Source organism: Thermobia domestica, chromosome 1 (genome assembly GCF_964235325.1).
Source record: "Thermobia domestica chromosome 1, izTheDome1.hap1.1, whole genome shotgun sequence".
NCBI lineage: Eukaryota > Metazoa > Arthropoda > Insecta > Zygentoma > Lepismatidae > Thermobia > Thermobia domestica.
Genome location: NC_137454.1, coordinates 265,662,488 through 265,690,179, shown reverse-complemented (window position 1 = coordinate 265,690,179; position 27,692 = coordinate 265,662,488). Strand labels below are relative to the sequence as shown.

The following is a 27,692-nucleotide window of genomic DNA, read 5'->3' as shown; positions in this document are numbered from 1 at the left end:
CACCACCCACCATGAACCTTTCTCATCCACTGTGACCTACTCTGACTCACCAAAATACGTCGTCATCAACTTTGAACACGATCCACGGCCTCTTCTGTACTGACTAAAAAGTTTACACTTATAAGAATACAAGACTGTGAAATTGTCACTAATCGGAGTTTGAATTTCTACTCAATCGCTAAAGCACCACTCTGTTACAATAACGGTGGATCTGACCTTTACGATATAATATGGTAAAGTGTTTGTCAGTGAGGAAATTGAGACAGTCCGAGGTGGGAGGAAATTAGTTTGTGCCTAAAATATACTTGTAATAAAAGAGTATCCTTGCAAGTGTTAATTTGTAAAGGCATTCCAAAAGAAACTTCTATTAGCAATAAAATACCCCTAGGAAAATATGGAAAAGGTTATGGTTTCTCAGTTCACAGTATTTTTCTCACAAAAGACTTGAAAAATCAGTTTTTCATACTGTATAAAGGTGCTCGGGTACCCTATGTGAGAGCATCTCCATAAAGTATGCTCATAATTGTAATTTGTGTAATCACTAAAACATAACGTTAAATTTAAGTTACAAATATGCATAATTGCAATTATTATGAATATTTATTCAAAGTAGTTTACGTAAAGCAAAGAAGAGACTTACTAAAACAGGTACAAAGTTGAATAACACAAATAAGCCATTAGTAATACAAGTATACATTTTCCATAACTCGTAATTTTCCACCTTAAAACAAATCTGAAATTGGGTTTATTTCCTGCTGGTAACTTTTTTGTGGTAAATCATCCGCAGCGAAATGATGTCCATCCTTCAGCCAAGAAATAACTAGCTCGTCTACTTTGAGCTTGTCTAGTGTAGGCCATTAACATTGATGAACAACAACTTAAATAATGTTTGAGCACTTAGTCTATTTTTAATATCAGTCATCTGTAAATTCATAACGGGAAATCGCCGTTCGCACTCTGTCGTGGAAATTGATAATACTTCTACCCGATTTCTGCAACTCCTCATCGACAATCTGCTTGTTAGACTTAAGTCTGATAACGATTTTTCTTGGTCAGTTTTGAAATACTCAGCAGGAAGTATCATCTCTCTATCACCATACAACATCTTTTCCACATCGACCATGTCAGTTGGCAACGTCGACTCATGGAGAACAGAAACTTCATCTACCACGCCTTCAATAGGGAACCTTGTGAATAATTATCAATTAAAGCCTGATAATCTGATGATTTCTTATTTGTTTATAAATTTAATTTTCGTAATTACACATGAAGGTTTGATGCCATTACCAAGTTCCCTCCCCTCTCTAGAAGTCGAAAGGGAATGAGGTTCTTGGAAAGTGTTCAGAGGTGAATGGGAATTTCCCTCCTTCTTCCCCTTTAATTACCACACTGCTGTTTGCCATGTGCCAAATTACGAGGAATTTCAATTAAATTATCATATTATAATTATTTCCTTGTTGAATTATCGATACTTTTCAGTAGAAAAAAGGATGAAATTTGAAAGTTGCAAATCAAGGTAAGTAAACTAACGTAAAGGGGCTTAAAAAGTGTAAAATTTTCCATATAATTATGCGTACAATCCAAACTTAAAATTTCTGTATAATTAACCTTACAATACAAATTTTATGCCTATTTTTGTCACAACTTTATGGGTTGATTGTACTGTGCTGTAAGCGTTCCATATAATAAACATAAGCTTCAGCAACTATTATAGTAGAAAGCAATGGATATATGAAGCCAAGCACTGTATTTTTTGTTTCTGATTTTTTTTCTTAAATAACATCGATCGTTTTCGATCATTTTTACAAACCAACTCACTACCAATTTTCCATATATAGAAAGTGCCTTTTCCCCATAAAGGAGAATTTAAAATAAATACTAGGACACATTCTGTTTATTTTCAATACACTGGATTTCAGCTCCGTAAGTTTAACGGCGTGCGAGATACTAATTTTTTTCGCGAAAATTCGGATCCTCACTACCTCCTTATGATATTATGCATTATAATGAAAGCAATATAACATCCCAGTTTGGATTAAGGCCTAACTATATACAAAAGTAATTTAATTTGACTTTGCAATTTGACCGTGATGATCAGGCGCACACAGTTACATTCAATTTTTTATATAATAATTTATATATTACAGTGATTCAAAAATGTATTTTTTCCAGTAGTTAGCTCCTCTAAAAACTCACAGGTCTCGAAAGCCAAGTAGTAGTGTAAGTCCTATTGCTATTATTACAATTAAAACTATCAATATCCAAAAGTGCCTGAAGTTCTTTTTTTCACTTAGCTAGATATACTCACCTCAGGTAAGTAAAGAGAAACAAATGGAAAAAGGGGAATGAAGGTCTTGAAAGTAAAACGAAGACAAATTTACCAGTCTTCAGAAGATACTGTCTACACTGCAGTGAGCAGAGTGGGTCGGTAGATCATACTGAGTCGGTGGGTCGCAGTGGGTCACGGTGGGTGGTGGGTCACATGCTGTTAACCCACGACCCACTCGGAAAACTTGACCCACTTGACCCCCTGACCCACGACCCACTCCGTCTCTGGACCTTAGTATAGTGGCAGAGCGTTGCATTGTCTGATGAATCCCGATAACTTCTTCATCATGACGATGGGAGGGTGCGAATCCGTCGTATTCCAAGGGAAGCTTCTTGGCACCTGTACTGCGGGACGGAGACAAGCTGGCTGCGGCTTATTATATGGGGAATATTCAGGTGAGCATCCATGTGTCTAGTGGAGCTCGAGCAAGGCACCATGACGGCCGAGGCGTATTGCACACTGCTTGCAGACTACGCACACCCCTTCATGACGACCATGTTTCCCAACGGTAATAGCATTTTTCAACAAGATAATGCACCATGTCACAAGGCCAGGAGTGTGATGGGGTGATTCGAGGAGCGCAGAAGCGAGTTCCAAGTGATGTTCTGGCCCCCCAACTCGCCGGATCTGAACCCAATAGAACACATCTGGGATGTGATTGAACGTGGCGTCATGACGCATCACCCCCCTCCCCGGAATTTACGGGAATTAGGTGACCTGTGTGTGCATATGTGGTGTCAACTCTCTTCAGCGACCTACCAAGGATCATTGCGTCCATGCCAAGACTTGTCGCCGTTGTTATCCGTGCCAAAGGTCGACATACTGACAATTAGGTAGGTAGTCATAATGGTCTGGCTGATGTGTGCGTATATTTTAACTCGTATATTTTGTCTCGACTCGAATTCGAGTCGAGTCGAGACAGAGACATATTTTCGAGTCGAGACGACATTTTCTCAAGACGAGTCGAGACAGGCTTAAATCTCGACTCGACTCGTGCGCATCCCTAGATAAAATATAATAGTAATCATAACTACAGGGAAGTTTCCCTACAAGGTCGATACATAACTAATAGCCAGAGGTCTAATTTCGAATTCCATAAGTAAAGTAAGTTATCCTTAAACCGAATACAATCTCTTTCTGGTTATTTATTTAACTTCTCTCTTAATTGAGAACAATAAACATCCGATTTTTGTAACTCCGTCAATTCTTGTTGCTTACACCAGGTTTTCTCAACGTACGTAATAAAACTTATTTGGTATTCTTCTGATTCGCAGGTAGTTCCGGAGTATTTCTACTTAGAATATCCGGGATTTTATTCTCGGTTTCCTTTATACGTTCGAATTTCAAATCAAATCTTTGTAACTCTAGCAAAATCTTTGTTCTTCGGATATCTAAATTTTGAAGAGTGAACGCATAAGTCACTGCAATGAGCAGTGATTTTCCGTCCTAATATTAGGACGGAAAAACGCTCACACAAAAATAGCACTGCCAATAATTCTAGTTGAAACCAGAATACGATGTTTCATACAATTAAGTTTACGGCTAGTATGTTCAATTACTACTAACTCTCCAGTATCTTTATATTGTGCTAAATAACCGGCTGAACTTTCAAGGCGGCATCGGAAAACAAACGAAACGGTTTCGAAAGACCCGGCTGACTCAATACTGGAGGTTCACTTACCAAAATTCGAAGTTTCTGAAACAATTCTAGTAATTCAGAGGTTAAATGTTATTTCTTATCTTTCTTTAGCAAATCGTAGAACGGCGCAGTTAAAGCAGCGAACTGCGGGATAAATTTATTTCTCCATGACAAAATTCCGGGAAAAGATCTTAACTTTTTCTTAGTTGTAGATATCGGAAAGTGTTTTATCGCTTCATTTTGTTTTGGACTAGGTTTTAGTTCGATTCCATTTACAATGTTACCTAAAATATTTAAGTTTGTATAAATCTACATTAGAATTCAATGCAAAATTTCCAAATTAAAATATTTTCAAAACTTAAATGTTCTTCCATATTTGAACTACAACATAAGAGATCATCTAAATATATTATTACGAAGTGTCTCGTATTCTGGAATATACTTGGACTCGACTTTCATCCAATAAGAAGAACACATAGTACATAATGCCGTCCACGATAGATAAAATTGGTGCATTTAAAAGTGTCAGGGTGTAACCATACTCCATAATATCCCATGATGGCATCATTAAGCTAAAAATCTTTGCTCCAGAGATTCGGGAACGAATCTGATTTATTGGCTCCACCTGGATTTTTTGCGGATCACTATTATTCAACAGCATTAAATCAATTACGGGTCTTACCCCACCAGAAGATTTTTTGATGCAATGAATAAGATTGCGGTAGCTACTAGGGTTTTCTTTTGCAATGTCCAGTTTAATCCATTCATTCAACTCTACTACGAACTCCGTTTGCATTGCCTGAGGGATTGGATAAAGTTCCCCAACTACAAACTCTTGATCAATCACTTCAATTTTATAGGGCTCACACCAAATTGGATATTCTTAGAAAAGATTTATATACTTGATCAATAAGGTTAGAAATTTTGATTTAGTTTCCGAATCTAAATCTTCACATTATTTTACATATTAGCAAATTTCAATTTCCGAAAATTCACTGAAATCATCTTTATGATCTGAAGGAGGAAATCCACCATGTTCATCTTTAAGATATTTTATCACTATGTAAATGGGCAAGTCATATGTTGGGATATGATATGTCTAAAGTTACTGTTTCCTGGTTATTATTTTTCAATACTAGTTTCTTATTTTCACTACCCAATAGTACTTGGAATTTTGCAAAGAAAGGAGAACCCAAGAGTAAACCATCCTCCATGTCCTTAAGTACAAAAAGAGGAACGTAAAATAGATTTTCCTGAATGTTCAACGTTAATTCTAACAAACTTTTTACAGCGAAGTTATTCTTTCCGGCGAAAGCACTCAAGTGAATGCTGGGCACACGTTTAAGCATTGCTGCTAGAAATGAATTTTGAGTTAGTCCAAACCTTATAATTTAATAAATTTAGCTTAGCTTCTGTGTACATGATGCACTTTATTTGAATTTCCCCAACTTCACAATCTAATGATGGAGAAGGAATTATTTTAAAATTTCGCTAATTTGGATGTTCATCCTCTTCCTTCTGAACAAAATATGTTGCAAGTTTTACCGGTACCGACTTGAAAACTAGGTCCAGCGTTAGGCTTAACTTTGAACGGACATTCGAACCAAACCTAGTCATTCGATAAACAACAAAGATACGTTCATGCACAAAAAAATTAGATGCCATAGACAACTGACTAAGTCCCTGGGACCCATTAACTCTGTAAGTAAAAAAAATCGTAGACTCTCAGTGAAATAGCAACTGCATCAACACTGTTCACTGGAAAGTCATGGCTTATAGTTCATTCACTTCAGCATGAAACAAGCTTTCCAGAGGTGCTATGTATTGGGGCTCATAATGTACTTGAACAGGGAAAATTGGGAGAATGTCAGGACAATTCCTACCAGAAATGCCTCTCATCAACTTTGAACCTCTCTGGAGTGGCCCCGGATAAAAGCACAAAATCCAAATGTATATCGAAAAATACTATAGGGGATAAGAAATGTTTGTACCAAGTTCTGTATTGATAGGCAGAATAGGTATAAGGAGAAAGCCTGTATTGGTACTTTAGCTTACTTGAAACTGAGCAAGTGCACCGGTGAAGTGTTTGGGAATCCAATTGTTACTCGTCCGCTTCGGCTCTCCACTCTAAGAATTCTCTTTCCACCGAATATCCATTCTTGCACCTACAACCTAACCCCTGATAATATTCAGATTGTTTCTTGAGCGATATCTAACTGCTTTTGTAATCTGCGTGTCAATACATACATACTTAGTTAATTGCAGAGAGTATATTAGAGGTCTATAATTGCGTATGTTTGTCTCCTTTCTTATTGCAGGAACATGACAATTTTCGGGACTTCGACCGCTTCGTAGATATTTAGTAAAAAATTGCCCTAGAACTTTCTCTGATTCTTCATCAGCTTCCTCTAGTACGTCTAATGTAACTCCATCTTCTCTTGGTACTTTTCTTCGTTTCATGCTTATGGTATGATAGCTTTTCCTATAGTACGGGGAGAACTTTTGTTTCCTCGTCATTTTAGTTTTCTTTCACCTTCAGTTTATCGCTTGAATGTATCTTGCTATAGAATAGTTGAATCGTCTTCAGTATTTCTTCGCGGTTCTTGGTGATTATGCCTCTTTTACAGCATTGTGATCTGCTTCCGTCCACTGCTAAACCTATGCTTTGTCTTCTTCAGACCCATTTTACCTTTAACCCTGTAACACCAGAATTACTTAAAATAGTTCGAAAAAATATTCAGTTAGGTATTCTACATAGATTAGGATTACTAAAGTTGAATCAATTGATAAATGTGTGGAAAATATTTTTTTACTATGTATTTCTGATATGTCGCGAATACGACTCCTCCTCCCTCAGTCTTCCTAATCCTCCCTCAGTGTTTGCAATTGCTGGCGAGGAAGGTAAAGGAAGCAAAACATACATATGCATAAGAAAATAGTGACTTATAAGGATTTGTAAGAGAAAACTTCAAGCGTGGGGAATCTCATTTCCCTAGGGCTTCTTACCTTCCCCTCCCTCGATGTATTTTTAAACTTTTTTGCAGCATAGATATGAAGTACACTATATTACTATGTGCGTATTATTGTATTTATTACATATACAAAAGTTATTAGTGATATTTATTAGAATCATCTAAAAATGTTAGTCATTACTGCTGAACAGGTGACATACCACATTATTGCAATACTTTTTTCGAAAAATGTTTCGTCCAATCTGGACAATATTACGTCCCTGTAGCCGCTGAATATTCGTAAGTGTTAGACAGTTTTTATATTACGAGCACTTGCCTGTTTTGCAATGGAGCAAAGGATGAAAACAGCACAAACACAAAAACTCGTTGTTCTGCTATCGCCAAAATCCTCGCTCTCACCAAAGTACACAAAATCTTCGTAAGCAAGGATGAGTTGACCGGTACGTTGCGAATTCGTTGCAATCGGCATCTGCAGTCACTGCCACAAATCGGATCATAGAAGCACGCATTCGCGACAGTCGTCCGAAAGGGGTTAATTGTTTTTCTCATGAGGTTGCTATTGACCTTTCTATATCTTCTGTAATACATTTCCCTACTGTATTGCAAAGTTCCATATTCTACTTTGGATGTCATACTGTCACTATTAATGTTCATTTTTCTTTTCTTTATTACACGGCGTGTTTCCTCTGAGATACTCTTCTCATTCCTGTCCGCCGTAATACTTTCTTGCTACATGAATAAACTGTTTAATGGAACGATTTTGTCTAATATTTCATTAATTGTACTGTATGCTATAATTTTAACTATGTTACTGATAAGTTACTCTCTTATATCGTTTCAGTTCTTATTAACATGAAAATGTTGCATGTATTTTATTATTTTATTTTTTAAAATGGTAAAAAAAGCAAAAAAAAGAAAAATGAAAACAAACAAAACAGAATGAGATTCGATCCGGTCCGGTATCAAAATGTTCGAATTTGTAGTGTCTCACTCATTTACTCAGGGAAAATTCATTGAAGGAGCTTTCTACGTTTTACCATACATTTAGCTCTTTTAGCCATAGCATGTAGCTTCGGGCCTCAAGAGACGAGATTTTTCTGCTTGTTTCTACATTTGCACATGAAATTTTGATCACAAAATAAAATGAAATCTTTCAGTTTTACATCCCGCTACGCTAAAAAGACGGTGACGACGAGAATGAATGAAATGATGGAATGAAGGAAGTAGGATGAAACGTGAGAACATCGAGAAAATCCATCTCCACCACAAAGTCAACTTGGCGCGAGCTGACATAGAGTCAGGGACTCAACGCACCAAAGGTGAAAGCTCTATCAACGAGCCACCACGACCCCACAAAATCTTGATTACAGAAGTCAATTTATGTTTGGTTGGCAATCTAGACACTGGTCTTAAGCCAATAAATTCAAAAGTTTACTCCACTTCCGTCCCTTATCCAGCTCGTTTACCGGAAATTGTAATTCCCCCTTTGCAAACTTCTGCTACTATACAATCCCTTCTAAAGCATAACTGCCAGATAGACTCAATCGAGCTGTTTTTTTCTCATAAGTTTATTTTTATTGAATATTTTTGGGGGAATATTTTCATATTGAGAACGTTTTCTAACTTTTCAACTTACTAATCGCTCAACTTCGACCAAAGACGAAAAAAAGCGAACTACAGTATACGCGCAATTTCTCTCTGCTCTGTTAAGTATATTTATGTGCTCTGTTAAGTTTATTTATTTAGTTTAATTTTTGAATATTAAGGTAATGGATTTCTACTTTTCAATGACTACGTGAATCCTGTTTTAAGTAGCCAGTTTTTTCGTATACACTCTGTTTTAAATAAATTATTTTTGTTTAATTAATTTCTTTAAACTCGTGTACAATTCATGAAAAGGATCACTTTTAGAAAAGAATCGTTAGGATTTTTCATTTTGAAAATACTATCTAAGAGACATCATTTTTGTAAATCAATATGTTGGTTGAAAAATTTTAATTCCCTGTCTTGTATCTCTGAACACCTTGTAGAAAAATATTTTAGAATCATACACCCGTTCGTCTCTCTTACAACATCTGTACCAGTATAGAAAACGGTAAATATTTTTAGCTCTCTACAAATAATTTTATCAAATGTATGTATGAAGTTCTATTTTTTAAAAAATCGTGGTTTGAAATAACTGTTCTTCTCTAAAAGTTATTTAATGGAATGAATGAAAAATTGTTTAATTTTTTTTCTAGAACAAAATATGATTATTTTGTGCTCGTCGATTCATTTTTTTTTAAAAAAAACAGCTAATACATCCATTGTTTGAACTGAACCCCAGTACGTTGCAGCTTCTTTAAAAAGATGATAGGTAAGTTATTTATTTTTCGTATGTGCAATCGTAAACTCATCGGACAAAAAATTGTTGCGAAAATACAAGATCAATGGTGACATTAGTTTACTTTTGCGCTAAATTTAGTAAGGAGAGTTACGATACTAATAAATATTTTATGTTGTTCATTTTCTTTTATATTGTGTTGCGAAGTAAATTTTAGTAAGTAGAATTTAAAAAAAAAGACTCAGTAGCTACTAAAATAATAATTTAACCGGAAAACAAATTCTTTTTCTCTAAATCGAACACCACATAATAATTTCTGCCAGTAAAAATAAAACTTTTGAAAAATACAATTCGTTTTATTCAATAACGTAAGATTTATAAAATTTATAAGTGAACCTGTTGCAAAGAATATTGGTAATGAGTAAAGCGAATTTAAAACTTCCGGTGAGCGATTTTATTGACATGAAAACAAATTTGCTAGTAAAAGTTCTGTCTTCAAACAAAACTGAAAGTCGTTATTAACAAAATAGTTTCAGTAACAACTCGGAACGGTTTTAAAAAGAATCGAACTCACTCTGAATTTATTAATCAATATACGACAAGTATCTTCAATTAAGAAAACAACACTAAGTCCTAAATTGAGTCAAATAAAGTGTGTTTAGGTGTTTGGTGAGTCATGAGCGGAAAATCGCTTAAAACTTGTTGGGATGGGGAAAGCCATCCACTGAGCTGAGCTCAGCTGGAAAAAAACAATTGACGACGTGAAGTTGGTAAAATATATATACCAACAACCTCTGTTCTTGTTTCAGTGAATGTCACTATGTAACCATCTTTCAGCTAAATTGGATTGTCAAACTTGACCAACACAATTGGTTAATGGTTTGGCTGTCAATTCAATAAAAGTTAACTAAACCAACATTTGTGTGGTAAACAACTGAAAATTCATACCAAAAAAGTTTTCACGTTCGGAAAAAAAAAGCAAAATAAAATGAGATGCAATATATGAGGTAGTTTTTACAGCCCCTTCTCATTTGGAGGCGGTCGCCGCAAATTTACGCGGCGAGAAAAAAACAGCAACCTCTCCCTGCTAGAAAGCGGCGCGGCAAATTGCCGCGTACAGCCAAGCAGGACACTCCAATCAATGGAGCTCTTTACATATAGGCGGCGATCTGCCGCTTGGGTGTTGGAGGAGGGGGCAAGTGTTGCCAGGAAAGAGAAGAGAGTGGTTGCGATAATTTGTATGTGTGTGTGTGAATTTTACGTATATATATGTGTGTGTTTGTATATTTATGTATGTTTTTATGTTCTAGCCTAGGGCACCTCGATAATACAATATATGGGAAAAGATGACATGTAAAAATAATCGAAAACGACCGATACTACCGAAGTGTCGAATCCAAAGGTCGTTGATTAAAAAAGAATCCAAATCAATACAAATAGAAGATTGGGATAAATGTGCGGGCAGCGCTGGGCAAACGAGATTCTAATTTTATAAATTTCTGGTACCCCAAAATTGAAATATGTACTATCAAGTATTTCAACAATATTACATATTTCACACTTTTGCTATATATTTATGTACTAGCAAGAGAGAATTCATTACGTGATATTTGATAAATGTACCGTATTTTATATATTTTATAACTAAACACTTCTATGGTTGTAATTTCTTGAATAGTCCTTTGAATAAAGGGACTAGAGCAGTGCTTTAAAGAGACTTGAGCCAATAGTCGGAACGCTTAAAACAAACGAATAAAACCCGAAATACTATAATAATAATAATAATAATAATAATAATAATAATAATAATAATAATAATAATAATAATAATAATAATAATAATAATAATAATAATAATAAACGCTTGCAGGGACATGGGTTTAGAAGTAAATGTAGAGAAAACTAAATACATGGAAGTGCGTCGGGACCGGAATACAGCAAATTATGGATGCGTTAAAATATTAAATAATACTTTTGATAAAGTGGATAGTTTCAAATATCTAGGATCAATATTAACAGAGGAAAATAAATTCACGAAGAAATTAAATGTCGACTAAAAGCAGGGAATTCGTGTTATTATTCGGTTCAAAATCTCTTGTCGTCGCGAATTCTGTCGAGGAATTTGAAGCTTAAAATATACAAAACGATAATTATGCCTGTTGTTCTGTATGGTTGCGAAACATGGTCACTTACTCTGAGGGAAGAACATAGACTGAAAGTATTTGAGAACAAGATCCTGAGACGAATATTCGGACCCAAGAGGAACGGGAATGGGGAATGGCGGAAACTTCATAACGAGGAACTACATAATTTATATGGTTTACCCAACATTGTTAGGGTCGTCAAGTCTAGGCTTAGGTCATGTAACTAGAATGGAAGAAAGTAGAAACGCTTTCAAAGTCTTGACTGGAAGACCAATCGGAAACCGACCATTAGGAAGACCTAGGTGCAGATGGGAGGACAATATTAAGATGGATCTCGCAGAGATTGGAATCCAAAGTAGAAACTGGATGCAGTTAGCTAAGGATAGAAGTCAGTGGAGAGCTTTTGTGAACGCGGCATTGAACCTCCGGGTTCCATAGGCCATAGAGTGAGTTAGTTAGAGTTAATAATAATAATAATAATAATAATATACCAACAGACCAGCCCTGGGTTCAGTGGTTGTGTTGACTTGGGATTCTGGGATAGATCTCAACCACCGACTATCCCGAAAGGACTTTATCCTGGTTTTTCCAGTCACAACAGGTGAATATCGGGATGGTATTTTAAATATCCAGAACCTTGCCGCTATTTTGCTCAAGTCTATCAATTGTAGAAACAATATAGAAAAATCTCTTTCAAGTTACCACTTCTATATTATATATATATAAAGTGAACGCATATGTTTCTCTTACTGTTTTTTTTTTTTAATTTATTTATTTCTCTCTGTTTTAACAAGAAGAGTAGAAGACACTTTTTGCGTCTGTCCATTGTAACCACCACAACACGATACGACTCACAAGATTTTGTTTCTTCAGTTGCACAGCAACCCTGCTCGCATATTTTTCATTCGCGGCAAAACTCTGCGTAATATGAAAGGGTACACTTCTCACGCGGCAAACTGCCGCGAGCGGCGACGGCAAATCGCCGCCTCAATGTGAAAGAAGCGTTACATTGCCACTTATTTGATTCTAAAGTAGCAAAGTCTGAAGTAAATTATGTCATACATTGATCCGAATGAAATATGGGGAAATATACGAAAATAGGAAATGATAACGTGCGTGTAGTATCCATTCCTTGCAAAGAGACTCAAGCGACTTATAATGATATAAAGTAGGAATAGTAAAATTTCTGGTTAAAAGAAGTAGTAGTAGTAGTATCACTAGTACTCATAATTTCTACATTAAGCTTATATACCTGGGGTATTTTTCTTTCTTTTTTTTAATAAATGTGAACTAGTTACATAATTTACATAACTTTTATTAATTATTATTATATTTTCTTGTTAATATGATTCTTCTTATTTTTTCTAGGATTGTTAATTACATTAATAACAATGATTCAATGCGCAATAATTATTATATTAACACACATTATGAACAATTCGAAAAATTTAACGCTGTTTCACACATGCCATATTTAACTGTATACATATTGTATTATGCTGTCTACCTGCCTTATTGATGTTTACTGAACTTTTTCTTTTATGATGAATTGAAGAAGAAATCCAGCAGTATTTGTTCGTTCATTTCAATTTCTTTCCACTCGTTTCTTATCAAGTTTACAGGTGACTAAAGCGTTTTTCACAGTCCTTTGCACCTTTCAAAAACAAACCGCGTAACTTGATGTTGCGCACACGATTATTTGCTGATTGGTGAAGAGGAAATTGTTTCGTCTCTTTCCCGCAATATTTCTGCTTCAGCACGTGCATGTATTTCTGCTACTACGATGTGCATTACTCGTCTCAATCTCACACCATTGCCGTGATATAGGGCAAAATACCCAATACTATATAATCCCGCTCCTTTAAGAGCAACTGAACATTGTTATTTTTCTCCAAACTGTAATTATAGATGAAATTACAATGAGTTATGTCAAATTATCAACTGAACGATAAAGAGATGGCGCTGGTATATAACAGCAAGCATATTTATCATTATGGGAGATTATTTCTTTTTTATCTATTACCTAAATCATTAAGCATATCCATGAAAAACAGATGGTACTTTTCCCCCTTTAGTTCAATTTATCGATGTGCTTTCTTAGCATGCGAATGTACAAATACTAACTTCAGTACTACAAAGTAAGTAAATAAATATTCTATGAGAACATGAAAATTAGCAATTATAGGTCTTAATTTTCTTCAAGTGAATTGAACAACGTTGATATCGTTTGACAAAGTATTTGCTTTTCTTCTGCACTTACGGGTTAGCCTTGTTTATGTTTAACAGAATAACTCGGAGCAGCAGGTAACCTGCTGGCTTCCTTGGGCGACATCTTTAAATTGTGGCGCACACTTCTTGTGTTTTGTCATTTGTTGTAACAGTTTTTTCCTTAGAAATTCGATTTTGGTTCAAGATTTCGATCCCATATAGATACATACTTTGAGTCGAAACCTAAATGTTCTTACTGTGCCTTAACAATACATGAATTACCATAATACATTGCATTTGTTGTGTACTATTTGCTCATGGAAGAATAAGCTGTTATTAGTCTCATTTTCAATATTGCTAACTCATAGTTATTTTTCAGTTTTTCACAAAGAATGGTTGTCAAACAGTTGTGTCATTTCATGAAAATGGGCTACGAAAATGAAAACGAGAAATCAAGTGAACTCGCTGTTCTTATTGAAGATAATAAGTTCCTTATAGTATTTCAGATCTATCTTTGAGCTTTCATTAGAGAGGAGTCAATTAAAAAAAAAAAAAAAAAAAAAAAAAAAAAGTGAGGGGGATAGAGAGAAGTTAAAGAGGATAAAACCTGTTTTAGTGATTCACTACGAAGTAATCTATATATATAAAAGAGAACGTACAAATCCTTTGTTAGCTCATCACGCTAATACGGCTGAACCAATTTCTTTCATTTTTGGGGGGTTATTAAGATTTGGACCCTAGATGGTTTTTATCATATCACTTTAATTTTCAATTACCAGTGTCTTGAGATAATTGACCATTCAAGTGTCCATAACGTAGAAATCCTTTGTTAGCTCATCATAGCTAAATCTAACCGTATTTATATGCAACCCACATGACCGTGTCACTCGGCGGGTTAACATAAATGACAGGCGATATAATGTTAACATTTACTGCAATCTTCTATGGTTTTTATCATATCACTTGAAAGCGAAAAAGTAAAAATTATCTAAGTAACAAAGTTTATTGCGTTCCGGGGTGACCCCAGCGAAGCGGGGTGAACGCTGCTAGTATGAGACTAATTTGCGATCAGAATAAATGACCATTTAAAAACCGAATATTCGTTGCCAGAAATGAAATAATGTACAAAGGAATCTTCAACATTTAAGAATTTTTATAATATTGGATAGGAATGTTCATAACTTTTGAGGTTTTTTTTTTTTTTTTTTTTTTTTTTTTGCTGCAGTGAAATTAAGAGGAGGTACTATATGCATGGTAAATAATGTGTCTTTATTCCTATGTAGAATATGAAAAGTTTCTTGGAATTTGTTGAATAAGATGTCGATAGAGTCTTCATACTCTCATGACTGATATTAGTTTATGGCGTAACTTTTCTGTTAGATATCAAATGAAAGGATAAGTCACGAGGATTTAAAATATATTTTATAGGTATTTTATTACATATAACAAAGGAAATAAAATAATAAATTCTCTATTCAATAAATAAGTAAACTCAGTAGTTTTCAAGTTCTTGCAGAATGAACAATTGCTTGTTCTAAACACTCGCTCGCCTATAATGGAAACGTACAAGAAGCTCAATTTTGAAATGAAATGAAATGACATTTTTCGAGTTTTACGTCCCACAATTATGCAGGCTAGGCTAAAGGAGACGGTGATGATGATGAATGAATGAATGATGATGGTGAATGAAATGTTGGAATGAAGAAAGTGGGAGGAAACTGAAGGACCCAGGGGAACCTTACGCACGCGGTGTTTGTCTACCACAAGATTCACTTGGTGATACTGGTAATTAGAAGACATTGAAAACTTGTTTGCACAAAATGAAAATCATTTCAATACTTTATTCACTTTTATAAACTTAATAAGCACTTCAATATTGCAAAGAAAATAATATTAAGATCATTCAACTGTTAGTCCGACATGCACGAAAAATTAACGATGCATATACTAAATACAACCGCGAAGTCGAACTACAGAACACTTTTTCACAGATATTTTCACAACCGGAGCTTCAAATTTGATGTCTTGGTTTTACTTAACGTTAACACGATTTTTGCTTCACTTTAACTAAGTTATTTATGGACTTGTGCAATATGCTATTGATTTTCTTCGTAGCAAGCGTCTTTTCATCGCCATAGTTAGCGAGGTGAAGGACTTATCAGCACTCTTAATCCGCATGTAACGAACTTTTGCAGAATCACTTATGTGAAGGGAAAGAAAATTCCTCATAACATAAAATATCCATGAATTATGTTTGACAGAAACAACTGACGAACAATACCTTTAGATTAATTTTTAATATTTTTGCAGTTATAGCTTCGATGTTTGCAAATTAAATGGAACTATTTTTCGACATTACAAAACGTTACTGTAGGCGTGTCCAAAAGTGAAGACAGAAATTTCATGACTACACGGCTTGTATGTATGAGTCGTCGCAGCGCTTGGTGAACGAAACATACACACATGGATTTTGAGAGGCTCCGTTAGCGAAATCGCTGAACTACACATCCAGAGACTCATTTTTAAGCAAAAGTAGAATTTAACTAGGAGGATCCCTTAAGGTTCCATAATACACTTACACAATATTGAATTTTCATTATAAAAGAGCGACATGATTAGATAAAATAGTGGATTACATACTAGCTCAAAGTATGTATAATAATTTGGCCAACATAACCAAAGAAAACTGAAAAGAAAGAAAGAAAGATACAAATAAAGATTTTCAACAGTATCTTTATTCGTGTGAAAAATAATGACTATTTACGTTTAGAATAAATCAGCACGCTGTCTTCCAAATTTTTCTGCAGCAAAGAAAAACAGAAAGTAAAATATACATATTAACTGAAATTCTACGTTAAGAGGAATACTTACCAGACTGCGATATGAAGAAGCATACATCATCTCTAAAGATAGGTGTGTTACGATCTAAGAAATCAGAAGCCAACTCGACCATAACAGGTAATTCAGTTAATTCCTCTAAGAGCTGTCTAGTTGCAATTGCACTATGATAGCTAGTACCACAGCCAATAAGCATCAATCTTCGGCATCTTCTAATTTCAGGAATATAGTCCTGCAATAGAGTTTAGTTATAGAAATTATTTAATATTACTGGACATACAGGAACTCTGAAGCTAACCTTCTAAACCAGCTCGAGTAATTTACATATTCCACAATTTATAATTTAGGAAGAACTAATAAAGACACTATTGTTTGCAGAAGGGTTAACTTAGCTTTAAATAATTCACGTTCAGAAAAAAAAAAGTTTAAAAAAATCGAAACTGTCCATAACATTTTGCTTGCCAGTACCGCGTACTAGGATTCTTCACAAGCATTTCATACTGAGTGCATCATCATGCCTTGTGTCGTTGTGAGAGTGCTAGGGTTGGTGAAAATATATTCTGTATTTGTAGCGATTTTGTAGTATTACGGAAGTGTTATTGGAGGTGCTGCGTACACGCATCAAATTTTGTTTCTAATTGGGCAAGACATTTACAGGAAATCTGATAATGTTGAAGAAATTGTACGAGGGAGAATATATCAGCCGAACCCAGTGTTATGAGTGGTTTCAGTGTTTGAAAGCAGGGAGAAAAACAATCGAAGGGAAGGCAAAAACCTTGATGGCGTCCACGTCCAGACAGCACGCAATATTGTACGGAAAATCGTCGTTTGCCTGTCTGCGTAATAGCTGAGGAAAGGGAAACCAGTAAATCATTCTGTCATATGATCTTAGTTGAAAAAACTAAACATATATCATGAAGCTGCAAAATTTGCACGATTTGTAACAAATTAACAAAAAGAAACATGTGTGGAAATCTGTGAAGACTTTTTAAATCGTGCACATGAAGACCAGGAGGGTGGATCAAATATAAACGGGATTTTTGTTCCTCAACATCAACAGTTGGTAGGACTAGCCGCGCGCTTCTACTATGTATAGGCGGGACCGCTGGGAGTGGAGAAAGCGTGCTGTTAGATATTTCCCGCCATTTCGTCAGTACCGCTCATGATGTCGGAGCAACAGGGCACCCCTCCACTGCGCAACGCATAATTATAAAATTTCTTACTCGTGAAGGAGTTACAGCGGCAGAAATTTGCCAGGGATTGACTGCACAGTTCGGGGGTCAAAGATTGTCAAGAACGCGTGTACATGTCTGGCATAAAGTGTTCAAGGAAGGATGAAAACGTGTGGAAAATCAGCAACACGATTGCTGTCCTCGGACCAGCAATACGGACGAAAACATTCGTGCGGTTAAAAGCATTATTGACGACGATCAACGAGTAACAGTATCAGAAATTGCAGAACAAGTCGGAATCAGCTATGGGAGTTGTCAAGCAATCATCAGAAACGACCTACAATTCCGTAAAGTGTGTTCCAGATGGGTCCCTCAGCTTTTGATCGAAAATCTAAAGTTGAGATGTTTGGAGGTCTGTCAGAGGCTTAAAGCAAGGTTTGCGGAAGAAGGTGATGCATTTTTGAGTCGGATCGTCACCTACGACGAAACATGGGTTCACCACTACACTCCTGAATTCAAACAAGCCAGTAAGGAGTGGCGGAGGAAAGGGGAGGCAGCACCAGTGAAAGCCAAGCTCGACTGTCAGCTGGCAAGGTTCTCTCAACCGTTTTTTTCGATCGGTTAGGCATTTTGCTGATTGACTTTTTACATGAGCGACGCACAATAAATGAATACTACTGCGAGCTGTTGAACAAGGCGAGAGTTGCATATCGCCACAAAAGACGAGACCAATCGATTCGACAGATCATCCTCCTGCACGACAATGCGCGACCCCATACTGCAGCTGCTCAAACTGTCTCGAAGCTACAGGAAATGCACTGGACTACACTTGAACATCCTCCTTACAGTCCGGACTTATCACCCTGCGATTTCCATTTGTTCGAACCGCTTAAAGAAGCTCTAGGAGGGCAAACGAGTTGAGTTGATTTTGAGTTTAAAGTCCCGTTCAGCAGCAAGGCTATATGAGACGTGGACCTATTGATTAACGTGGAATCCGAACCACATGAGCTCCCGCCGAGAATCGAACCCGGGTCTCCCACGCCATAGGCGCGTACGCTAACCGCTTAGCCACGGAGGAGCTCTATCCATTTTTGTATACTTCGTTTTTTCTCTTTTTTTTCTGTTGCTTCTCTACATTCCTCATCATACCATTTATTTTTTTTTCTTATCTGCTGTTTCCATATTAAATTTCCTGCAACGTTTTCATTCTTTGGCATTCGTGTTCCATTTTGTTTTCTCTACTTGTACTTATTTATAATTTTCTATTATCTTTCGTACCCCCTCTTGATAACTATTTCTATTGTGCTCCTCGTTGATCCTTCCAAAATTCCTATCACTATATTCTTCCCAGTTCTCCACGTTTCTCCCCTTTCTGCTTTTTAATCTTACACTGGTGCCTCACTTTAACCAAAAAGTGGCTTGAATCAATGTTTTCCTCCCTGTACGTTCTCACATCTATCACACAAAAGCGCGGTTAACGAAAGCTGGTGTAGTGACAGTTCGACAGAGCACGTGGTGTAGCGATTGCACTGTTGCCAAAGGCTCTGAAACCACAGAGGCAGCAGTTTCGACAACACACTTCGGGCATTTAACAAGTCGTAATTCTATAATCGTAATAGTGACAGGAGAAAATGATTTCTAAATAATAATAATATTATTATACTTGGAACAGTGGCGTGTGCATGGACTGTGTTTCGGGATTCAACTCTCTTTCAGCAATTAATTATGAAAAAATAAATCTAATTTTGATTATTGCATTGAGATTACAACAAAATTCGGAACTTCTGTCGTCTTACGTGATACAAAACAGGAGACTGCGACGGCGGGGTGAAAATTCTCGGCCTGACAACGAAAGACTGCGAATTTCAGTTCAAAAATAATTTTATTTTTCGACATAATCTCTTTTAACTTCAATGCACTTGGTCCAGCGTTTCTCCAACACCAGTATTCCTTCCCGGAAGTGAGAGTCTGGAAGGTTGTGAAAATAGTTACCCACGACTCTCTCAACTTCTTCATTCAATGTGAAGCGCTTCCCAGCAAGAAATTTCTTCAAGTTTGGGAGCAGATAGAAGACCGATGGTCCCAAATCAGGAAAATATGGGGGATGGCCGAGCAAATCGTACCGCAAATCCCGCAGTTTTCCCATCATCAACGCACCTTTGTGCACAGGTGAGTGGTCCTGGTGAAAGATGATTTTCTTCTTCAAGGCAGACCTCTTCTTGCGAATTTTGGCACCCAGCTGGTCAAGAAGGTTGGAAATATATTCGCCTGTAATTGTTCTCTTTTTTGCAAGGTAATCAATTAACAGGATCCCTTTCGTATCCTAAAACACAATGGCCATGACCTTTCCGGCCGATACGATCGTTTTCTCTTTCTTCGGCGTTGCACTACCGGCTTCCACCCACTGCTTGGACTGCTGTTTCATTTCTGGCGTGTAGTGGTGAACTCCACGTCCCATCCATTGTCACAAATCGCCGCACAAAATCGGTCGCATTCCTTTTGAATCAGTCCAAACATTGCTGCGAAAATCGTTTTCGCATTTGCTTTTGGTCGCCAGTCAGCAAATCCGGCACCCACCTTGCGCAGAGCTTTCGCATCCTTAGTTCTTTGTGCAAGATGTTTCGCACCCGTTCCTCCGATATCCCCACACGCTCAGCTATCTTATTCACCTTCACTCGCCTGTCGTCCAACACGATATCATGCACTTTTACGATTGTTTCTGGTGTGGTTGCGGTTTTCGGCCTTCCTTCACATGGGTTATCTTCGAGGGATGTACGACCACGTTTAAATTCAGCTGCTCACTTTTTAACGATTGACATGGAAGGAGCAGAGTCCCCGTAAATTTTTGTCAACTTCGAATGAATTTCCTTAGGGGTTAATCCATCTAAAACGAAAAATTTGATTACTGCAGATATTCAAGTTTATCCATTTTCTCAACTCACACGCAAGACGTCTAACTGCAACAATGCCTGCACACAAATTACTTGAGAGAACAAGTTGACACTTGTTATACGAACAACTGAAAAGAGCCTCCACGCAAGAACAATAAAATTTTGCTGATTGGAGTGCCATCTCTGGTTCAGGCCGAGAACTTTTCATCCCGCCCTCGTATTCGATATGAAACCCTCATACCTGCTTGCATGTAACAAAATCAATCTCTATCTTTTACCAATTGGGACAGGTTTTATACTTTACGTGTCGAGTCAGTCTAGCATTTGTTATTAAAGTGATTAACATTTACCATTTCTCCTCAAGCGATATTATCCTCTCAGGTTCGATATTGGTCATCCCCTCAAGAAAACAAGAATTGTTCATTCACTGATTTTCAAATAATTCAAACTGCACTTGACCATCTGTTCTACGGGGAAAAAGGGGGTCTTCTTTTTCCCTTCACGTCTTCGAAATAGCACCATGCATTACATGTCATTTTCAGTGACTGACTTCTCTATGTTAAAACACTTGTTTTATTCGTTGTTGTTGCAGCATTTTCAGTCGTCATATTTATTTTTCTTTGTAAACACAGCACACAGTAACTATTCACAGTTATCAGTAATTCGGAAAGAACCCTTAAAACATCATATTTATTTATTTATTTAACAATCAGCAGATCGAGTTCAGAGGCCATTTTATACTGGATATCTAATAACAATAATAACAATGGAAAGGATTTGGGAAGGTATTGGCCAGGACCTATTTACTATGTACCATCCCGTCATTTGCCTGGTAGGACTGAGGAAAACCCTGGAAAACCTCAGTCAGGATGGTCGGCAGCGGGAATCGAACTGTACTATACCTGCTTTCCTTTTATCAATCAGTCCGTGATCTGATTAAATGTTTCTCAATACAGTGATTTCCATGTCTAACTGTGAATCAACGCATGAGAATACCACGTTGATACTATTCTCATGTTCCTGTTCACTGCAAAATGTACTAGTCGTTATTTATTATTATTATTAGATTCATCATGACGACTATATTTTTTAATTCTTCCCTCACGTATCCTGTGCCTATCTTCGCATTCATGTTGCTTATTACCATTTTTATATCGTTAGGTGGCGCTTCATTATATGCTTCTTCTACTTCCTGGTAGAATTTTTCATTTTCTTCAGTCGACGTACGTCCATTTATTATTGTCATCATAAGCATCCTTGTCCTTATTCTCAGTACTCACATTCTTACATTTTTCGGTTTGAAATCCATTATTTTATACTTAATCTTATTGTCTGCTATATATATATATATATATATATATATATATATATATATATATATATATATATATATATATATATATATATATATATATATATATATATATATAAAACTACAAATTCAATATGTTCTGATTTACTTCCGGTATACATCATAACATCTGTGATTACATACCCTGTGCAAGCTGTTCTACCACTCCATCATTTACTTCGAGATGGAGACTTGGTCATGAGCTTACCGTCGTTCACTGTGGAAACATTTTCAAGTAGGCCATCATGATCGTGTACCTGGACGACGTACAATGAGGAACTGGATTGATAAGCTTAGACAAACAGCTTGTGCAACCGATAATAAAGTGTGTCAAAATGAAAGAACTGTACGAACACACTGTACGAACTGTAGATGAAATTCCGGCTGAGTTAATTTTAGCTGGAGGCAAAAAATTGTGGAACAAGATACACAAACTCATTCTCCTTATCTGGAACAAGGAAGAATTGCCACAAGAGTGGAAAGAGTCAATCATTGTTCCAATTCACAAGAAAGGCGACAAAACTGACTGTAATAATTATCGAGGCATTTCTCTTCTCTCAACATCCTATAAAATCCTTTCAAATATTCTGTCAGCAAGATTGACCCCATACGCAGATGAAATTATTGGAGATTATCAGTGCGGATTTAGACGAAATCGATCAAATATCGACCAAATATTTACCATTCGCCAAATACTCGAAAAGAAGTGGGAATACAATACCCCGGTATATCAACTATTTATTGATTTTAGAAAGGCTTACGACTCGGTTAGGAGAGAAACATTATACAACGTTCTTACAGAACTTGGAATACCGAGAAAGCTAATTAGATTAATTAAGATATGTTTAAATGAATCCCAAAGTAAAGTCCGGGTAGGAAAATTTTTGTCCACGAGCTTCCACGTCGAAAATGGCCTGAAACAAGGAGATGCGTTGTCGCCATTATTATTTAACTTTGTGCTGGAATACGCCATAAGGAAAATCAAAGATAGCAACCAGGGCCTAGAGTTGAACGGCATTCACCAGGTTATGGCATATGCTGATGATGTAAATTTAATAGGGGAGGATAGGAGAACAGTAGAAATAAATGCAGAGATCTTATTAAACGCTTGCAGGGACATGGGTTTAGAAGTAAATGCAGAGAAAACTAAATACATGGAAGTGCGTCGGGACCGTAATACGGCAAATTGTGGACGCGTTAAAATATTAAATAATGCTTTTGATAAAGTGGATACTTTCAAATATTTAGGATCAATATTAACAGACGAAAATCATATTCACGAAGAAATTAAATGTCGACTAAAAGCAGGGAATTCGTGTTACTACTCGGTTCAAAATCTCTTGTCGTCGCGAATTCTGTCGAGGAATTTGAAGCTTAAAATATATAAAACGATAATCATGCCTGTTGTTCTGTATGGTTGCGAAACATGGTCGCTTACTCTGAGGGAAGAACATAGACTGAAAGTATTTGAGAACAGGATCCTGAGAAGAATATTCGGACCCAAGAGGAACGAGAATGGGGAATGGCGGAAGCTTCATAACGAGGAACTACATAGTTTATACGGTTTACCCAACATTGTTAGGGTCGTCAAGTCTAGGAGGCTTAGGTGGGCTGGTCATGTAGCTAGATTGGAAGAAAGTAGAAACGCTTTCAAAGTCTTGACTGGTAGACCCATAGGAAAACGACCATTAGGAAGACCTAGGCGCAGATGGGAGGATAATATTAAGATGGATCTCGCAGAGATAGGAATACAAAGTAGAAACTGGATGCAATTAGCTAAGGATAGAAGTCAGTGGAGAGCTTTTGTGAACGCGGCACTGAACCTCCGGGTTCCATAGGCCAGAGAGTAGAGAGAGTACGAACACACTGATAAGGTAAGACGATCTACTGACCAGAGTCCAAGACGGTCTGTGAAGAAGCATGCTGCTTTTTTTTGCAAATGTCAGTCCGATCGGTGCAGTGTATTTTGCACGACGATCTCAATTACTACGCACACACATATGGGTTATTCAGGAACTATCAGCCCTCATTGTGAGTTAAGAAAACAGTTCTGTGAAGAAGCTTATCTGCAGTTATCAAATCAAGAAAAGAAATTAGTGTACAATTTGATTTTATGTGATGGTGCTCATTTTGACCTGTGTCGACAGTCTATGACTACTCTGTATAGTGTTTTCCGTGATCTCCCGATTTAGAAACATTAACTAGCCTTCTAGGTCACCAGATATACTTGCGTGCGATTAAATTCTTCGGGGAAAAGCCAGATAGTGTCAATACAACTGCTCTACATCGCAACATTAAAGAGCTCAGGAAGAAGTGTGTGCAATTTTAGGAGACATGCTTGTGCGTATAATGGAATCCATCAATCATAGAGTCTGCGAGTGTTACAATATCAATGGATCTGACGTGATTTTAAAACAGTGATCATACTGACGGTTGAAACCGCTTTGTATCTGCTAACAACCCCTTCTGATGCAATTTTTATTAACAATACACAGTTTACATGGGTGGTGAGTTATTTATTATATTTTTTAAAAGATAAGAACATAATACAGGGTTGAGCTGCTTTCATCTGCCTCTTATTTCTTGTAGCGCTGTTATCAATAGTTTATACTGTTCAACTGTGTTTATTAGTTGTTGTAATTCTCCAAGTTTACGCAATGTTTGCACGTTTCATGTCTATCTTCTTTATCAATTTTTGTCTTCATGTAGTCTGTTCCATCCGAGGTTTAACTGAAGTCTTCGCAACATCAGCTTTTTCAAAGAACACGATGGTCGGTCTTATGCTCAGCGTACCAGAAGGACCAGGTAATTTTCTGTCAGGGTTTTCTTTCTTTCAGGGGATATTGTAGTGTAGTGAACAGAGCGTTAGATTCACGTTCGTGTGGTCCCGGGTTCGATTTCTGGGCGGTGCTTCTGGGGAGTCACGTAAATAAAAGACGTGACGGCCACTAGGTGTAGAGAGCTAATACGCCTGTTAGACAGGGCGACGCAGTGCATTGACCACGTGTTCGTCGCTAGACTGGACGTAGTTCAGCCGGTCGCTAACAGATAGCGTTTGAGCACCTCAGGCCCATAAAGAGCTGACATGCCAATGGTTTGTTTAGTATTCTTGCCTTTAACCTTTGTGAATCCCTCCACTAACTGCAAGACAGCAGTTCTGGTTTGACCCATTCCGGAAAAGAAAATCGATACTCTCCACACAAAGCGAACGTTTCTGTAACCTTCACCAGAGGAGACGCCTGATGGAAATCTAGTCTCTACCAGAGATGTTTTTGTTCATTTCTACTGAATTCATATTTATTTTCATATGACCACACTGAGACACTTTTTCAGGTAATACATATTCTAGCTGTTTTCCCAAGCCTTCGGCTCGATGTATGCTACAGGTTATAACCGTGCTTAATTAACATCTAAAACACTAATATCTAAAATTACATCTAAAGACACTACAGCAATTTTGTGTCCAAGCGTTATAGTAATGTATGACTGAATTCCGGATATATGAAGGCCCATAAATATGCAAATTACCAATATAGGCCGCTAAAATTAGCAAAATTCACATTGGGCCGCGGAGAACTTTGTATTTGAATGAAATTTACACGAATCCCGAGGGAACACTTCGCGAATGTACCTTGTAAAAATAATGGTCATTCCCTGTTTCCAACTTCACTCCAATATTTTGTTCTCGAGTTACCTGTTCTCGCAATTTTTCGACAAGTTTTCGGCTGGTCATAGCGCCAAAATGAAGCATTTCTGCACCCAGGTTGGTCTATGCTTGCTGTCTTATCTTCTTGTAAGGAATCATCTCCCAAACGTTACCGGTGTTGTTTCCAAATGCCCTGTGTTTACCTAGTCGTATCATAAATTCTGTTACAAAGTTCAGATAGGCATGGCAACACTGCTTCAAAAGATAACTTAGCAATGTTTAAACAAACAACAACCACTATCATTGTGCATGTGGCTATGATAGCGGAATGGCGAAGTTTGCTGCCAGTCGAATGGCGTGGGGTGTTTACGAGAACCGTGTATCAGTAATCGCACTGCACACAGCTGGCAAATCACCATCGTACATCTTCAAAACCCTGAAAAAATTGAAGATCAGCAAGGTTAGCAGGACCATGAAGAGACAGTGATACAAGGACAACTGAGGACCGTCCTAGGAAGGGTAGACGCGCAGCGTGAGGAGCCAGCTCATAAAAGCTGCGGTGGCGCGGATAGGACGAAATCCTCTGAGGAAACAGTGATGGCTCAAGACATGAGTCATCCGAAAATTTCTATGTCGCGAGTGCTTAGAAGTGACCTAGGACGCACGGCTTATCGGAGAAGAACTGGTCATTTCCTCACTTCCCAGCTTAAGGTCCAGAGGGAGCAAAAATCGAAACGGCTCCTTGAGCATTACGCAAATGGTGACCACAGAAGGGTCCTTTTCACGTCTAAAAAAATTCACGATTGAAAAGACTTACAGTCGTCAAAACGACCGTGTTTACGCCTCAACATCCCAGGAAGCTCGTGAACATACGCCGCGGATTCTCAGAGTCCATCATCCCGCTTCAGTGATGGTTTGGTGGAGGGTAATAGTTTAGATGGCACAACTAACCTTCATTTCTGTAAAAAGGTGTGAAAACGTCTGCTAGAAACCAAACAACCGTATTGGAGCCACTTGTAAAGCAGTTGAGCCATAGCATGTTCAAAAATGAGCCGCGGAGCTTCCAACAGGATTCGACATCGGTCCACAAAGCAAAGACCACACAGGAGTTGCTTCAGAAGAACGTGCCTGATTTCATCACTTCATCAGATTGGTCCTCCAGTAGCCCCGACCTCAAACCATTGGACTGTTTTGGAGGGCATCGTCTGCAGGAAGAGGCATCGAAATATTGAGTGTCTTAAGCGTTCTTTTATGAAGGCAGTGGCAAGTTTTCCCCTCGAGACGGTGCGTGCCGCCATCAAAGACTTCAGACCTGCGTGAAGGCCAAGGGCGGCCATTTTGAACAGTGATAGGTGCTCTGTATTTGCAAGACCGATGCCTCTGTAACGACCAAGTAATAATACATTTGCTTAAAAACTGTGCCTATAGTTTGTGTTTACTCTGTAACAGAATTTATGATACGACTATGTAAATAATCATAAGTCAATCTGCCTTGCTAATTGAAAAATATTTTCAATATTGCAAAATTGTCTATTTATTATCATCATTATTTTAAGATTACCCACTTGAAATTAGTACAACTACGGTATGTTGCAATTGTTGATAATCCTTGGATATAACTTCTCGATTACTAATGTGCGCATGTTTCTGTTAACTTATTGTGCATAAATATACTGAGCACAAAATTTGCATTTGTTAGTTCTCATATGCCGAACATTTCCAAACTTTTAACAACGAAAGTAAATTCAATGGATCTTGATTAATTCTGTAATTTTCACTTTCATGTCTTGATTTTGTCCTTGTATATGCGGCTACATTTTACTTGGAAAGTACGATGGACTTCTTCTTCTTATTATTATTATTGTAGTAAACTCGTACAAAACAAGTGATTTCTAAAGAGTGTACACGATAGACGCAACTTCCGAAAGTAATTTAGAATCAGTATGAACTCTAAACTATTACCAATGGTATAACCATTATAGGTATTCTGCCAATATTAGCGAGTCACTTGCCGAACTGAGAAGTTTCCATGCACTACGGTCTTCACAAACCATTTTGCTTTCACGTACGAATTTTCTACTTTGCTACTGTCCATCAACTGTGGCCTCCTTCGCTCCTCTCTCTTTCCTGCCACCACACCCTCTAGCATGTCCATCATGATCAGGTCCCTCTTAGCCAA

General features: G+C 37.2%; 1 protein-coding gene across 3 annotated transcripts in view; it reads right to left on the bottom strand.

The window, feature by feature from the left end:
• Positions 1-27,692, bottom strand: part of LOC145660877 (glutamine--fructose-6-phosphate aminotransferase [isomerizing] 2-like) — a 364,008-nt gene that overhangs the window by 149,736 nt on the left and 186,580 nt on the right. For all 3 annotated transcript variants that reach the window (XM_081726310.1, XM_081726317.1, XM_081726323.1), the window contains one exon: positions 16,487-16,685. In XM_081726310.1, coding sequence (XP_081582436.1) covers positions 16,487-16,685 — 199 coding nt within the window. The remainder of the gene's footprint in view (positions 1-16,486; positions 16,686-27,692) is intronic.